At 40.2% G+C, this 17003-nt stretch overlaps 1 protein-coding gene across 1 annotated transcript in view; it reads left to right on the plus strand.

Moving 5' to 3' along the window:
• Positions 1-1119: 1119 nt before the first annotated feature.
• The window catches only part of LOC136864726 (E3 ubiquitin-protein ligase UHRF1), an 85153-nt gene continuing 69269 nt past the window's right edge, over positions 1120-17003 (plus strand). The window contains exon 1 of the mRNA XM_067142068.2: positions 1120-3502. Coding sequence (XP_066998169.2) covers positions 1265-3484 — 2220 coding nt within the window. The 5' untranslated portion in view covers positions 1120-1264 and the 3' untranslated portion in view covers positions 3485-3502. The remainder of the gene's footprint in view (positions 3503-17003) is intronic.

Genomic DNA, 17003 nt, shown 5'->3' on the forward strand with positions numbered 1-17003 from the left:
TAGATAAGATGGCCGCTAACTTCTAAGTTAACGTTAATTTTAAGTTTACGTTACGTTACGTTTGCATTGTGAATGGGGCTTAACTCCTCTAGACGCTGCCTGTACTCAAGCTTAATACATTTCAATTTTCTCCTCCCCACGTCAATTGCACGTCTGGTATACAAGCCCTCTCACACAATAATCAATATATTAAATCAGTTCTTAGATCACTCTAGTTAACAACTCTAATCCCTCATTATCACAATACATTAACATCACTTACTTATTTCATAAAATTCTCATTTGACTCACGTCCTCCCTACCGCCTGCTTTTAAACCAAGCCCCATGGCTACCGTATATTGTCATCTGCCTCCCTCCACCGATCGCGTGTACATTTTCATTGACGTCATATCATCACACTGTCACCCCTCTTAATTTTTTGTTTACGAGCTCAATAACACTATCCGATCTCTAAATCCCCCATATACGTTAATCAGATATTCATTTCCCTCTGTCCAAAGTCCTACACTCTTACATATATTCACCCCTCTGTAGTTCCACTGCCCTCTCCTACTTGTATTATAAGAAAATTTTCTTCTCTTGTTAATTTAATATTTAGTGCTTGACAATAATGTATTTTAGTGTACCATTTGCCACCGAGGTAGACACCTCATTTGCAAATAAAGAGATTTTGATTTTTTTTTATTATCCCTTATATGTTGCCCCGGCGTTGTATGTCTTGTAGAAGTCGCTGAGATCGGCCACTCTAGCGTGAAGATTAATATACCTTGTGTCCCTGTGATTTTCCTATATCTCCTAGTATTGTATACATAATTTAATCACTCTCCTTTGTCTAGGTGCTACGTCTTCTAATGAACTATTTCAAGTACTTTGAAACCATTTTGTGCGTCCACTGCACGATCTATTTTACTCAATCTTCAAGTACTTCTCAATCAGAGAACATTGCGAACTGCATTAGTGTCCTACTTTATCGGAATTGTTTGCGAGTGTCGAACTAGTACAAATATAATAAAGTATTGTGTCTGGGTGAAATAACGAGCCCACATCAGCTTCAAGAACAACAGCAACAACAACAACAACAACTTGCTTATGATTTTGCCGCGAAAATTCATTACTCTTGGTTAATGTATTATAGTCAGAGAGGAGTATTCCGAAGTTGATTTTTGCGTGTTATGTGTACGAAGTTTTTGTTTTAAATACTTTAGTGTGATTCGTTGTGCGTATTGTATTTTGTTAAATTTTCTGCGACAGACTACCGTCGAGATGTACGTGCAAGTTCGAACTATTGACTGCAAAACCAGTATCTTTGTCACCGTGTCGAAACTTACAACTGTTGATGAATTCAGAGCGAAGATTCAAGAAGCTCTTAACGTAGAACCAGTAAATCAAAGACTATTTTATCGTGGAAAACAGCTGGAGAATGGTTACAAATTATTCGATTATAATATTAACTTGAATGATGTCGTTCAGTTGATGATCAAAGGTACTAAGCCACCTTCTACGAGTGAACAAGAGAAAACTGCGTATAGTGCAAAAGGTGATGTTAAAACGAGCAAATATTTTAAAGTTGGGGATAATGTCGATGCACTTGACTGTGCGTACGGTGCGTGGTTTGAAGGCGTTATAGAGGGTATACTGGAAGAAGGAAAAGATGGAAAAAATGAAGGGTCAGATGAAAATGGAATAAAATCTGAAGTTAGTTTAGGTGGTGAGTTAATTTACTGTGTGAGAATTGATGGAGGTAATGTTAGGAATACTCTGGATCATATCAGACCTGTATCAAAATATCAATACAAATTTTCTGAACTTTCTGTTGGGGATACAGTTTTGGTGAATTACAACATTGAAATGCCTAATGAAAAAGGTTATTGGTATGACTACTGTATTGATCGTTTAGAGGAAAGTAAAGATGATAGACGAATGTGGGGTACATTGTTTATTGGAAAAGATCGCATTCCTTTAAGGAATGTTGAATTGAAATTCACTACTGTGCTTAAGATTGAAAGTGTTCATTCAGTGACTATGAATGTTATAAAGGAAGAGACGTGCCCTGTTGTGGTTAAGGAATCTCCTGTTTGTGAGAGTGAATCAGTTTGCCCTCGGTGTAAGAATAAACCAAGCATTAGGTGTAAAGACTGCGGTTGTCATGTGTGTGGACTGAAGGATGAACCTGAGTCTCAAATATTGTGTGATGAATGTGATATGGCATACCACTTAAAATGTTTAAACCCTCCTTTGCAGGCTATTCCGGATGTCAATGAGTGGTATTGTCCTTCATGCAAGAATGATGAGAATGAAATAGTTAAGGCAGGAGAAAAGTTGAAAGAAAGTAAAAAGAAGGCTAAAATGGCATCAAAACAATCAAAGGGTAACCGTGATTGGGGAAAGGGCATGGCATGTGTTGGACGTACAACAGTGTGCACCTTAGTACCTCCTAATCATTTTGGACCTATTCCAGGTGTAGAAGTGGGGACAACCTGGAAGTTTCGACTGCAGGTATCTGAATCAGGTGTGCATAGACCTCATGTTGCTGGCATTCATGGTAGGGATTCTGAGGGAGCATACAGTCTTGTTCTTAGTGGGGGTTATGAGGATGATATTGATGATGGTGAAAGTTTTGTATACACAGGCTCGGGTGGTAGAGATCTGTCCGGTAATAAACGGACTGCAGAACAAAGTTGTGATCAGACATTAACTCGTATGAACAAGGCTTTGGCTTTGAACTGTAATGCTCCTATCAATGTCGCTGGGAATAAAGCAGAAGACTGGAAAAGTGGAAAGCCTATTCGAGTTGTTAGAAATTACAAATTGGCTAAGCATTCTAAATATGCTCCTGACGAAGGTAATAGATATGATGGAATTTATAAAGTAGTTAAGTATTATCCCCAGAAGGGAAAGTCTGGCTATGTTGTTTGGCGGTATGTGCTTCGAAGAGATGATCCTACACCAGCTCCATGGACAGAGGAAGGGAAGAAACACATGGAGAGTCTTGGGCTGACGATGATATATCCTGAGGGTTATTTAGAAGTCATGGCAAGTAAAGAGAATCAGGATGTTGCAGTTGAAAAAGGGATCAAAAGGCAATCGGAAGACTTGGGTGCATCACCATCTAGTTCAAAGAAAAAAAAAGCAGTAGCTTATGAACTTGACTCTGGCATCCGGGATCTAATTCAAAATGATGTATCTAATAACAAGCTTTGGAATACATGTAAAGATTCTCTCAGTAATGGGAAGCAGAAATTTCTGTCCATAGTTAGTGAAACATTTATGTGCATATGTTGTCAGGAACTTGTCCTTGAGCCTGTTACAACTGGTTGTGGTCATAATTTTTGTAGGCCGTGTCTGAAGAGAGCTTTTAAAGCTGAAGTGTATACTTGTCCATATTGCAGATGTGAATTAGGAGAAAAATTTCAAATGGAGATAAACAGATGCCTGGCAGATGTTCTTCTGAAACTCTTTCCTGGTTACAATGCTGGACGATGAAGGTCATTTTTGAAACAGGTAATTTATTTTCTCATGTATTTTATGCATTCTTTTTGAGGGATACTGTATGTATGATAGGTAGGTAAGGGTTATTCTGCCGGAAGGCAGGTCCGAACCTCCGCAGAGGTGTTCCTGAGCCGGAGTTTACGTGCGGTAGGGTGGCCAGTTCCTTTCCACTCCTCCATTCCCTTACCCCCCACCAACAGTGCGTGGCAACCCATCCAACTCCTGACTATGCCCAATGTTGCTTAACTTCGGAGATCTCACGGGATCTGGTGTTTCAACACGGCCGTTGGCACTGTATGTATGATGTAGACTGATAATGAAACTTAATATTAAGTTTATTAATGAATTAAAATCATTACTTCAGCCCGGTCGACAGGACTTTAACACATGCGTAATGACTGTCATTTCTTTATACGCTCGCGCTCTTCTCAGGCACGATGTTGTCAAGCAGTGCTCAGAGCTGCCAACCTGTGTACTTAGGAACTAAGTGAGTGGTCCTTTGATAGCTCGTGGTGGTGATTATTGTTACACGATTGGTGAGGAGTTATAGGACCTGGACAAGACCAGTGATATAGGGATAAGCAAAGGGGGTCCTCAAGGTTAGAAGCCGTGAAGTGGCCCTAGGCCTCTAGTTTCATGTGGAAACACGATTGGTCTGGACTGGTTCTTGCCATGTTGATGGTTAGGATAGGACCTGGACAAGACCTGTGAAATAGGGACAAGCAAAGGGGGGTTATATAGACGAAAGGTATCTACGAAATGTCACTGTAATATTTGTCCCAAATGGAAGATAATAATTAATTTTACTCAAAGTGTAAAATCTACAGTAAATTAAGAAATAGTACGATATATTTACTTGCAGAGAATAATATGGAGACATACTCTACTACCTTACAACTATTTTTTCTGCTACACTGCAGCCTTTTCTAATGTGTGTTTTTGTCTAACACTTTCGTGTGTGATGTCTTTGCTCACTGAAGGTGTTTGAATTAATTAGGTGTCATTTTCTTCATGTTGCTCATTCGTTTTGTGCCCTAACTCATTCATTAAATTATATATTTATTGATCCAGGGATCATGCTATTTTCCTTTTTTGAATTACCTGCGCTAGTCATATGGACAAAGATAATGAGAATTCAGACATAGCACCCACATTCGTCGGTGCTAGCCCTGGACCTACAGCCCATAAGTACGTATACATATTTCTCTAGTAACAACGGTATTCCTTAATTTACTGCAGATTTTTCACTTTATTTGTGTAAAAGCAATTATTATGTTCCATTTGGGAGAAATATTAGCGACATTTCGTAGATACCTTTAGTCTACATAACCGCAAAGGGGGTTTGGGAGCGTAAGACCCCAGGTTAGAAGCCGCCAGTGATACAGGGATAACAGCAGCGCATTCTATGAGGTCTAGTGTTTGGAATATGAATTACAAGTTCCTCGTGTACTTTTATTCGCTATTTCTCCGCATTCGATTTTCGATAAGGTTCGTCACTTCCAATATCAATCCATTGTCGATTATGGCTTTGATTTCTGATAAGACACGTTCCCTCCAATATGAGTTTCTTATAGATTGCTGATTCATTATTTTTGGAATGTGGTCAGCACGATGAATCCTCTTGGCCGTTATTCTTGGCTTTCTAGACCAGGGCCCCTATCTCATCATCATATAGGTCCTCAATTCTAATCACGTAGGCTGAGTGGACCTCAAACCAGCCCTCAGTTGTAGGTAAAAATCCCTGACCTGGCCGGGAATCTAACCCGGGCCTCCTGGTAAGAGGCAGGCGCGCTACCCCTACACCACGGGGCCAGTCTTCAAGGGCATCAGCTGTGAGAAATAAAAAGGGGGGTGAATGTGTTTACTATCCCTTCCTCTTTACACTTTAGGCCCTCATCATATTTTCACTTTATTTTCTCGGTTTTTCTTCTTCCAGACTCTCAAATAGAATACCGCATACTGCAACATTTTCCAGAGCGGTTTACAAGATCCATATTTTTTAATGCAACCTTAATTTTAACCTTAAGGAGTCCCCTCTACTATCGTCGGCCGCTACTCGTTTCTGGAACGTTTCCGAGAATACGTTTTTCTCCTGCAGTTCCTCTTAAAGTCTGTTGGCTCTGTGGAGATGTCGCTGATGACTGATCAAGCCAGTCTTTGCATGAAACATGCGGCCACACAAGTCACATCTAAAGGTGGGTGGAGTACATGGTTCACCTTTACTATTCAATTTAGATTAATCACTACCTCAATTATCACTTTGAATCGTCTGCAAGATTATTATGAACAGTGGATTCAGAGCTAGACCAGTTTTACAAGGGCGATTTCATCTCAGATTTTTTAAAAAGTGTAATTTTGAGTATAGCAGGAGCATATTTTGATATTCCCAAAGTTCTCTTTAGGTATCTTGCTTTCACACACTCAGGGGTCGAGAGGTTTCTAGTTGTCAGGTTGTTCCATATGAGCTCAATGCCATATTTAACGTCAAAAACTTCATAATTGGTCCGTATTGAAAAAAGATTTACATTCAAAGATAAAGAGTAAGATTCTCCACCCGTTCAATACTACTTAAAATGTGATGTAATTAAAATGTCACATTTTTATTGTCAATTTTTAGGTACCGGTTTCAACATTTTTTATGCCATCATCAGCCTAGGGTTAAGCAAACAAGGACATTGAGTAAATTACGTATGTATGTACACAGATAAACCTTCTCAAATACCTAGCAATTTATAATTGCGTCACAGCATAAAACATTTGACTGCACAAATATCTCCTATATATATATCATAAAGTTGTAGAAAAAGAGGTAAAATTATTCATATACAGCTCTATGCATTTCTATCACCTGGTAATGTTAAATGCTGTAATTGTGTATAGAATTACTGTAGCCAACAAGTTTGTGTAAAATCTTCTTGACTGTCTAAACAGCTGATTAAAATTAGACTACTGACCTTGGAGCAATATATAAAATCTTTTTTTGAACGTTCTATCATGAGAGATTTTAGCATATATACCTTATTAGCTAATTTTTCAGAGTATTACTATACAGTATAAAAGGGAAGACCATTTATTGTCCGATGTTTGTAAAAAAAAAAAAAAAAAAGAAAAAAGTTTACCGAGCTCGATGGCTGCAGTTGCTTAAGTGCAGCCAGTATCCAGTATTCGGGAGATAGTAGGTTCGAACCCCACTGTCGGCAGCCCTGAAGATGGTTTTCCGTGGTTTCCCATTTTCACACCAGGCAAATGCTGGGGCTGTAGGCCTACCTTAATTAAGGCCACGGCCGCTTCCTTCCCACACCTAGCCTTTCCCTGTCCCATCGTCGCCATAAGACCTATCTGTGTCGGTGCGACGTAAAGCAACTAGCAAAAAAAAAAAAATTGTTCCTCATGGATTATAATCAGAGAGCCATCATAAATTGGTCGGATTTTTAGAATCAAGTAAGAAACTTGCATGGCATGTATCTTGTTTAAATCTTACTGAAATAGCTTGACTTATTAGGGTATAAAATACTTTTTGAATCTATATTTCAGTAGTATATTAAAAAATGTGAGTGGACTGAGGCCGTAGGTTGACAGGTGAGATTTCATGAAAAACAATGTTTTCAGGTGGTCGGGGAAAAAAAAGAACATTCTATACACGACTGTGTTGAATGTTCCGGTCATACAAACCGTGAGCACTGAATGCATTTCTTCTTAGACTTTCGGTTCTTTTTGCGGTTGCGAAAAGCACACCAACCTGGTTCTTCTGTTTCCTGGTGTTGTGTTGGTACCTCGGGCTCCAAACCACGAATACTTCTCAGGCGCATCTTTATGTCCCTGGGAATGCACTGCAGTGTGGAACGCTGAACCATGTATTCCCTGCACAAATGTATTGATATAGTCTTCAAGAAAGCACGGCGGCTGGAAGCTCTGTGGTTAGCTTGATATACCACAAAACTGTTTATTCCTGCCATATTCAGGAGCATGTAGAATAGGGTAATTGGCCAGCGGTTAGTGACTCTTGACACTGAATGCTCAATTTTCATACTCTCTACCACATCAACCCCACCTTTTGTTAGGTTGTAGAAAGTCAGCATTTCCGCCTTATTTGCATCACCAGAGCTCTCGTCAATTGAATCGTCGTCATGCATAGACGATACCAACAAGACCACTTTATTTTTTTTGGCTGGTACGATAGTAGGGTGCAGTCCTTGCCGAAACCGAATATGCTGGAATTTGTTGGTCTTGAGGAAGCCTGTAGAAATAGCGGAGGGGTTTCTCTTTTGTTCTTCATTAGCGTTCCAACCACTGTGAGTTTGTGTTCATTGAGAAGTTTAGAAACAAGTGGTATCGATGTGTACCAATTGTCCATGGTTACATTTCATCCAGTTTGAGATATCGGGGGAATAAGCCTCTGAACAACACTTGCAGGGCTATTGTCCACCTTATATGGTCCTTCGTGTTGCTTTCCAGCATATGCCTCCATATTTACTGTATAATATGTTCTTGCATCCGCTAAAGAGAACACTTTAATTCCGTATCTGGACGGTTTGTTAGGAATGAACTGCCTGAAACTGCATCTTCCTCTGAATGCTTCGAGCATCTCATCAATGGTTGTATATTCACTTGGACTGTAGTTCATTTTACATCGAGTGACAAAGCCTTCAAATAATTCCCTGATATAAGTGAGCTTGTCAATCATGATTCTGTCAGTCCTCGTATTTATATCATCGAACCTCAGAGCTTGTAACAACAGCTTAAATCTCTTCATGGGCATTGTAGTTCGAAACAGCTCGATTCCAGTTCCATCTGTGCACCATAAATCAGAAAGGTTGAGGTGCTTTGCCTTATGTACTCCAGCCAGATACAGAAGTCCAGTCATGGCTTTAATTTTTGCAAGATTAGTCTCTCTCGGATCACGGTGCCTTTGAAACTTATGACGTTTCTTCTCAAGTAAGTTACTATGTTGTCCAATACGTTATTCGGAAAAAATAACTCCCACGCTTGTAAAGGGGTTTGAATATTCCTAGCCTCCCCGTTAGGGCCCGGTAAATGAATTACAATATTTCGTTTCCTAGTACGACCACGTTTCTTAGCACAATGAATATTCCAAACAGTATCGCCGTCTTTGCTAGTGTATTGTGGGGTAGCTTCACTGGTATGCGGTGGACTATTCTCTGCATATTCCGAGTCTATTGACACTTCACTATCCGTCTCATAAGCACTTTCTTCAACTTTATCTTCTTTTGCTACACATTCTTTTTCTGAATCTACAGTCAGTTCAGTATCTTCATCAGGTTCATATTCACTTCCATCAAAATGAAGCCGTCGAGCCGAAATCTACGCCCGTAAAAGTGAGTTATTCCGATCAAATTCTTTTTCCACACTCATAAGTAGTTTATTAATCCTTTCCTCCTCGTTGATATCCATCATGATAGTGAAAGATATAGCACAACGAGTGAATCAAACACAGTCACACTCAGACGGAAACACAACAATGTACGTGTCAGCAAGAGTCGCGCGTGGCGAATACTTCTGCAACGATGACAATTCCTAACAGTAACAATCGCCACAGCAACAGAGTTAGGCCCAGTTTCACAGTATACGCTTAAGCCACGGATCGGGCTTAAGCGGGAGCTTAAACTCTGGACGAGTTTCATAGTGGGGAGTGCAAGTGGTAAGCCGAGCTTATCTGTGACTGGCTTAAGCTGTATGAAACTGAGGTTTAAGCTAAGGATTCAGTTCGGATGGTAGAGCGCTGGCCTTCTTATAGCCCAACTTGGCAGGTTCGATCCTGTCTCAGTCCTGTGGTGAAGGTGCTCAAATTCATAGTTAGTGGGACGTAAAACCAATAACATTAAGATTAAATAACTTATATTTCTGAATATATTTCGAGGCTCGTGAAATAATACAGTTTCCGTGTTCCGATATACAGTAAAAGAGACAAAAATGTCGGTCGGTCACTTGCTTTCTTGGCTTACGCTGCGTGAACCATCAACGATAGACCCCAAGTGTAAGTGTACGAATTGTAGAGCACAGAAACCTCTACAAAAAAGTTCGCGATGGTATATACCTATTTCCAACCGTTTGCCCTCTAGAAGCGATTTTATGCTATACTCAGCGGTAAAAAATATAACTCCTTAACATTAAATAAATATTTCGATATTATCCTCGAATTCCTCATCGAAATAAATTTTTGACCTCCTCCAGTATTTTATAAGGATTACAATAACCTTGTCAGGACATTATTTGCATGAATGGTTCAGAAGTTATGGCCATTTTAGGCTGTAGTGGTAGTACGTGTCAGCAGGACGGGCGAGTGACCTTTTTTTAAACTTTATTTTTGTTACTATTATTGGAATCACATTTTCCGTTCATTCTTCTAAATTATCTTGGCTGATAAACGATGTATAACCTACAAGTCAATCAATCATAGGCTACGGATGTCAAGGAACTTAGAATACTCTAGTACGGATGTAAACAAAGATGAGAACTGAATCATTGCGCATGCGCAAGCATTACCAACTTCGGAGATGTTCAGCTTAGTAAAGCTGCACATGGTCCCCCTACTGTGAAACTCGTAGTGTTTAAGCCAAAGAGTAAGCCTTGCTTAAGCGGCGTGCGTGGCTTACTAAAGCTTCGGCTTAAACTCAAACTGTGAAACCGGGCCTTAGAGATAGAAATAAACTAACCTTGACAATTGGTTTCCAAAATCCCCGAGAACAATAAGACAAGCACAAATGCAACTTGGGCAAAGTCACATTCTCGTACAAACAAAATAAGAAAAGTGCAGAGGTTTTCTCTGTGGCGCGCCCTCTCCCGGGTTAAAGGTGATAAGGAGTGGGAAATACCCACTGTATTATAACAGAGAAATAAGGAAATTAAGAAGGAAGTGCAGGTTGGAAAGAAACAGAATTAAGAATGGTTGTGGAGGCAAGGAGAGACTGAAGGAACTTATTAGGGAAGTGAATTCAGGAAGTAAGTCAGCTAAGAATAACAGAATGGCAAACATAATAGGCACATATATGAATTTTTGGAAAAAATGAAAGTGTATGTATAGGTACTTCAAGGCAGAAAGAAGTTCCAGGAAGGACATTCCAGGGATTGTTAAAGAACAAGGGCAGTGTGTATGTGAGGACTTACAGAAGGCAGAGGTCAGCAGTATGTAAAGATTGTTGGATATAAGATCTTACACTTCCAGGTAGAGGAGGTTACTGATACTGGCAAATTACAGATTGATTTTTTTTTTTGCTAGTGGCTTTACGTCGCACCAACACAGATAGGTCTTATGGCGACGATGGGATAGGAAATTGCTAGGAGTTGCAAGGAAGCAGCCATGGCCTTAAGGTACATCCCCAGCATTTGCCTGATGTGAAAATGGGAAACCACGGAAAACCATCTTCAGGGCTGCCAACAGTGGGGTTCGAACCCACTATCTCCCGAATGCAAGCTCACAGCTGCGCGTCCCTAACCGCATGGCTAACTCGCCCGGTATACTGAAATTTACCTATGATAAAGGATATTTATAAAATGATACAAAAGTCGAAAGCTAGAAGATGGATTAGATTTCTGGGTATACACTATAAGATGGTCGCCTAGTTGTACTTTCTCTGAAAACAATAATCACCACCACTGAAGGCAATGGGTTTGGGATATGGTGCCATATCTGAAATATTTATTTGATTACTATTTGTATGAAGGGGCTATACAAAATGAATGGAGAGTTGCTATAGTAGTCCCAGTTGATAAACGTAAAGCAGATACTTACGGGCCTGTCAAACTTGACGTGTGTTGCATATAAGCTCTGGGAAAGCATTCTTTCTGATTACGTGTACAAAATTACTAACTGATTTGGTCGAAAGCAGTTTGAGTTTCAGAAAGGTTATTTCAGTGAGCTCAACTTGTAGGATTCCAGCAAGATATATAGTAGATATTTTAGATTCAGGAGGTCAGATGGACTTCTTCCTTATTGACCTATCCAAGGTTTTTGATAAGAGGAAGTCATGGGAGACTGCTGATTAAAATACTGATGGACTGGACAAAAGGGCAGGTGAATGGATGGCTACATTTCTGGAAAATAGAACTCTGAGGTTTAGAGTAGGTGAAGTATTATCTGATCCTGTAATGACTAAGAGGCGGGGTCATGCTGGGCAGTATTATTGGACCTCTGCCATCTGCACCTCTCACTGTTACCACAATTGACTTCAGAACCTGTCATTGTTGCTATTGTGCACATTTGTCAGGAACTAGAATCTAGATTATATATTTATTGCATGTGCAACAATGCACAAGATATTCACAATATATCATTTTCGCGTATCAGGGGATTCGTGATATAGGTTCACCGTCCCTCGTATAGAGAAACTTGTCGTCAGCACTGGGATAGGTGCCTGAATGGTGGGACTCTCTGTGGAATCCTTCAAATTATCATCAGTTTACTGCCATTGTGATATATTTGTTGTGCGATATCTACGCACCAGTCTCTGTTTCAACCGAGCAACCCTAGTACTGCATGTCTCATGTCAGATCCTGGAAGGTAGAGGTCTTAATTTTATTCAGATGGTTCTTGGTATGTTACCTCAATTCCCACTGCCATCATAGGAATGATTTCCAAGGTACATAATCAGTGATTTCTCACACCATGAGTGTCAACTTATGCTGAACTTACACCTTTAAAACCTGAATCTTCTGGGAAATAATATACTAACGTGGAGATTATTGAATGGGTATATATGTTTTGGGAATATTAGTTTTGGTATTTTATTTAGCATATGACTTTTCGTAGCGGAAGTGTCCAAGAACATGGTCGGCTCGTCTGGCGCAGGTCTTTCCATTTGATGCCCATGGTTGACCTGTGGTTTTGGGTGGGAGATGATGATGTAGGGAGAGGGTGAAACCCGATGTCATCACATAGCCTACTTCCGTCGAATAACGCCAAGGGGTTTGCTCAGAGTTTAACATCGTCATCCGACGGATGAGTCACAATCAACATATGAACAGTGTGGAGAGGTTTGGAATTGAATCCAGGATTTTGGCACACAATTTGTCTCCATACCTGCTGCCAACATTCTAAGGGTGAATTATTTTTTCCACCAACAGGACTGTCTTAACAGTGTCGGATTATAAAACTTGATGTGTTAATGATCATGGCCACAAGGACAACCGTGGTTCTGATGCCACAGCATGATGGCAATTGCATAAGCAAGTACAGGTATAGCAGCTGGGGTCATTGGATAGGGACATTTTGCAGAAAATTTAACGGCATACTGAATGGATAGATCTTTAACTAACATTAGCCTGTATAAATAGAACATCCAATACCAGTAACAACGATTATATCCCATACAACTTAACATTGCTCTAAGGACTATAATGATTTTTTTCATTCCTTTTATTCAGAAGGCATTCTCTGAGTTTTGCATAACTTGTACCTTTGGAAATGCTTAAGGTTCAGATTATGACACATTGTGGTGTTTAGATCTTTCCCGTCCATTTTGAGGTTTTTATGAACATAGTAATACTGTTTTAAAAATTCTGAGTCTTGCGTAACTTGTACCTCTGAGAACGCTTAAGGCTCAGATTATGACACTTAGTGGAGTTTCTAAAAAATTAGGGTAAAAATTAGATTTTTCCTGTGCATTTTGAGGTTTTTGTGAACATAGTACTACTGTTTTTAAAATGAATTTAATGTTTGTGAAAGACTTTTTTTTGCTATTTGTTCTATGTCGCACAGACACAGATAGGTCTTACGGCGACGATGGGATGGGAAAGGCCTAGGAATGGGAAGGAAGCTGCCGTGGCCTTAATTAAGGTACAGCCCCAGCATTTGCCTGGTGTGAAAATGGGAAACCAAGGAAAACTGTCTTTAGGGCTGCGTACAGTGGGGTTCAAACCCACTATCTCCCAAATGCAAACACACAGCTGCATGACCTTAACCGCACAGCTAAAAGTGGAAACACACTACTGTCACTTCACGGGAACTCTCGGTGAGCTGAGTCAACGTGGAGGGGAGGATGATGTCATTGCATGTTGCGTGAAGACGGGAAACACTGTCCTCACATTCACAGATGGCAATCTACGATAGTACATCCAGTTCATTGGATTCTGATGATATTTTAATTGCCTGTGCTGGTTCTGTCGCCATGAGTACTGTATGTCGCAAATGACAATGGGTACATGAAACTAAATTGTGGAGGGAAGAAAAGGGTGAATACCACAATTTAGCAATGGAGCTAAATGGGCATCCAGAAAGATTTTGCATGTACTTCAAGCTGAACAAAGATGAATTCAGCTACCTACATACTCTCATCAGGGATGAAATTGAATTTGCAACTGATCTGGAGGAATCCTACATATGAGGCTTTTCAGATATGAGAAAATTTCAAAAAATTAGTTCAATATCGCTTGAAGGCTCCGTGCCATGGCAATTACAAATCGTTCGTTGTGGAAGAATAAATTGAACAAAAAAGAAAAGAACTGTGTGGTAGTGAATAGATCGGACAATAAACATTTATTCACAGACATCTAATTCAGCAGGAACCGGGCGAGTTGGTCGTGCGGTTAGGGAGATGGTGGGTTTGAACCCCACTGTCGGCAGCCATGAAGATGGTTTTCCGTGGTTTCCCATTTTCACACCAGGCAAATGCTGGGGCTGTACCTTAATCAAGGCCACGGTTGCTTACTTTCCACTCCTAAGCCTTTCCTATCCCATCGTTGCCATAAGACCTGTCTGTGTCAGTGTGAAGTAAAGGAAATTGTAAAAATAAAAAAAATCAACAGTATAATTTGTAATTTGTATTGTATTTTAGTTATTATTATTACTGCGATAATCATAAGTACAAGTGAGGTCTGTTTTCTACAACTGAATGCCTATTAAAATCGGTACATTTTAGTGCTCACATGTGATCTTTATTTCCTTTCCTATTTCGTCCCAAGCCTCGTGCCGCATTTGCCAGTTTGTATGGTTAACCTGTATATATCATACAGATTATCATGCGCCCGCACCAATTCAATCAACATTTCTTCCATATCGCTAAGAGAAATGACTTCTATTCACACCTCACATCACCAGATATGTGCTAGAGCAGAAAATTGTGCTTCACGTGAGGAGTGCTGTCACCAGATTCTACGTCACACTGACGACAGCCGACGTGAACAGCCGTGACATGAGTGTAGTGTGATCACTACATTTCGTACAGTGTGGAAAAGGCATAGCAGATCTTCCTTGACAGGTTCAATTGCGTCACGATACGTGCAAACTCATGTGAAGAGACAGTAGTGTGTTTTCACCTTAACTTGCTCGATAAATAAATTTCGTCACGAGCAATTTTCCTCTAAAACAAACCGTAAGAGATACATCTATTGTTGCTGTAAGACCTGTCTGCATTTAGAGAAAAAATGGGAGATTCATTGAGTTTTGTGTTTTAGGCCCCCTCTGAAGCTGCCTCCTGCTGATTAGTTTTGACCAGCCTATATCATTGCCCCGACATGCTTTGGCAACCAGCACAGTTCCTAACCTCTCAGCTAGATGGGGGCTTCATTCATTCCATTCCTGACCTGGTCGCACGACTGGAAACAGGCTGTGGATATTATTATACAGATAAGATCCTATTCCTCATTATTTAAACTTATGTACCAGGTTTCACGGTGCTGTTACAAACAATAGTTTTAAAAATTCCGACATAGGCTGTTATTTGCCTTTTCTGTTTTAAAATCTTTGTATCAGGTTAATATTAAAAGAGGCAGACAGTAAGATGATTTAAAAGTGTTTTATCACATTCAAAGCAGAATGTTGACATACATATTGGTCGAGCTTTGGAATTGAGAATCTGAGGAATACTCTTCTGCTTGTTGGTACAATTGTCCCTCTAAATATAAGATTAACAGATCTGGCCGACTATCTCAACAGTCCATGGTAATATTTATGTTGGAGCCATGGATAGAGTTTTGTCAAATAACTGCTTCAGTTCTTGAATTCTCTTCTTGACATTTTTATTTTGTATGATTTTATGAATGCAAATTATTGACTACAAAGACACGTTGACAGACTGATGGAATGGAATATAAAATAGCTGTATGTATGCTTAGTGCTCAGCCGCAATGGATCCACCATTGCCTGTCATACCGGTACATGTCCTAGGCACCAATAAAGACTTATACTAGGGAAATAAAGGAGTGAGGCAGTTCCCTATTTCTTTTCTCATTAGGAATTTTTGCTACAATGAAAGAAAATCAGATTTATTGTGAAAAGTTTATAATCGTAACTGTCTTAACAAATCCATTATAGAGTCAATTTATTATTTTCATCATCATCACTGGCGCAACAGCCCTTTGTGGGCCTTAGTCTTCTGAAGAAGTTTTCCCCATTCTTTCTTGTTAAGTGCAGAGCTCCTCCAATTCTTTATTCCAATTATCTTTACGTCCTATTTCACCCCTTCTTCCTACTCCACTGGTCCAAAAATTTGCCTCAAAATCCTTCTTTATTCCAATTATCTTTACGTCCTATTTCACCCCTTCTTCCTACTCCACTGGTCCAAAAATTTGCCTCAAAATCCTTCTTTCAAATATACCGAGCTGTGTCTTTCATCAGATTTTGAGTGTGTCCAGGTCTCAGCACCATGTGTTAATACAGGCTTTACTAAAACTTTATACATTAGGACTTTAGTCTTCCTGAACAGCAGCTTAGACTTCAGATGTTTTCTGAGGCTATGATAGCACTTGTTAGCAGACAGTATATGTTTTTGGATTTCAGAAAAAACTTTGTTCTTGGAATTAACTTCTGATCCAAGGTAGGTAAAGCTACACACAACATCTAACTTATATGAGCCAATTTCTTTGGATTTCTAGGGTAGTCAGTCTTGGTTATGGGCATGTACTTAGTTTTTCCTCTCCTGCGAACCATGTGACCTAGCCACGGTGGGGAGGCTTGCGTGTCCCAATGAGGCAGATAGCTGAGCCGCAGGTGCAACCATATCGGATGGGTATCTGTTGAGACACCAGACTAAGGAATCGTTCATCGAAAGGGGGGGGGGGGGGGGGGTAGCAGCCTTTCGGTAGTTGCAAGGGCAGCAGTCTAGATGATTGACTGGTACGGCCTTGTAATAATACTCGACATGGCTTAGCTGTGTTGATACTGCTACACGGCCGAAAGCAGCGGGAAACTACAGCCGTAATTAACTCCCGAGGACATGCAGCTCCCTCTGTATGAATGATGTACTGATGATGGCTTCCTCCCGGGTAAAATATTCCGGAGGTAAACTAGTCCCCCATTTGGATCTCCGGGTGGGGACTACACGAGAGGGGGCGATCATCAGGAAGATGGATACTGACATTCTGTGAGTCGGAGCGTGGAATGTTAGAAGTTTGAATCGTTGTGGTAGGTTACAGAATCTGAAAAGGGAGGTGGATAGACTAAAGTTAGATGTAGTTGGTATAAGTGAAGTACGTTGGCAGGAAGAACAGGATTTTTCGTAAGGAGACTACCGAATTATCAACACAAAATCAAACGGAGGAAATGCAGGCGTTGGTTTAA

This window comes from Anabrus simplex, chromosome 2 (assembly GCF_040414725.1).
Source record: "Anabrus simplex isolate iqAnaSimp1 chromosome 2, ASM4041472v1, whole genome shotgun sequence".
NCBI classification, from domain to species: Eukaryota; Metazoa; Arthropoda; class Insecta; order Orthoptera; family Tettigoniidae; genus Anabrus; species Anabrus simplex.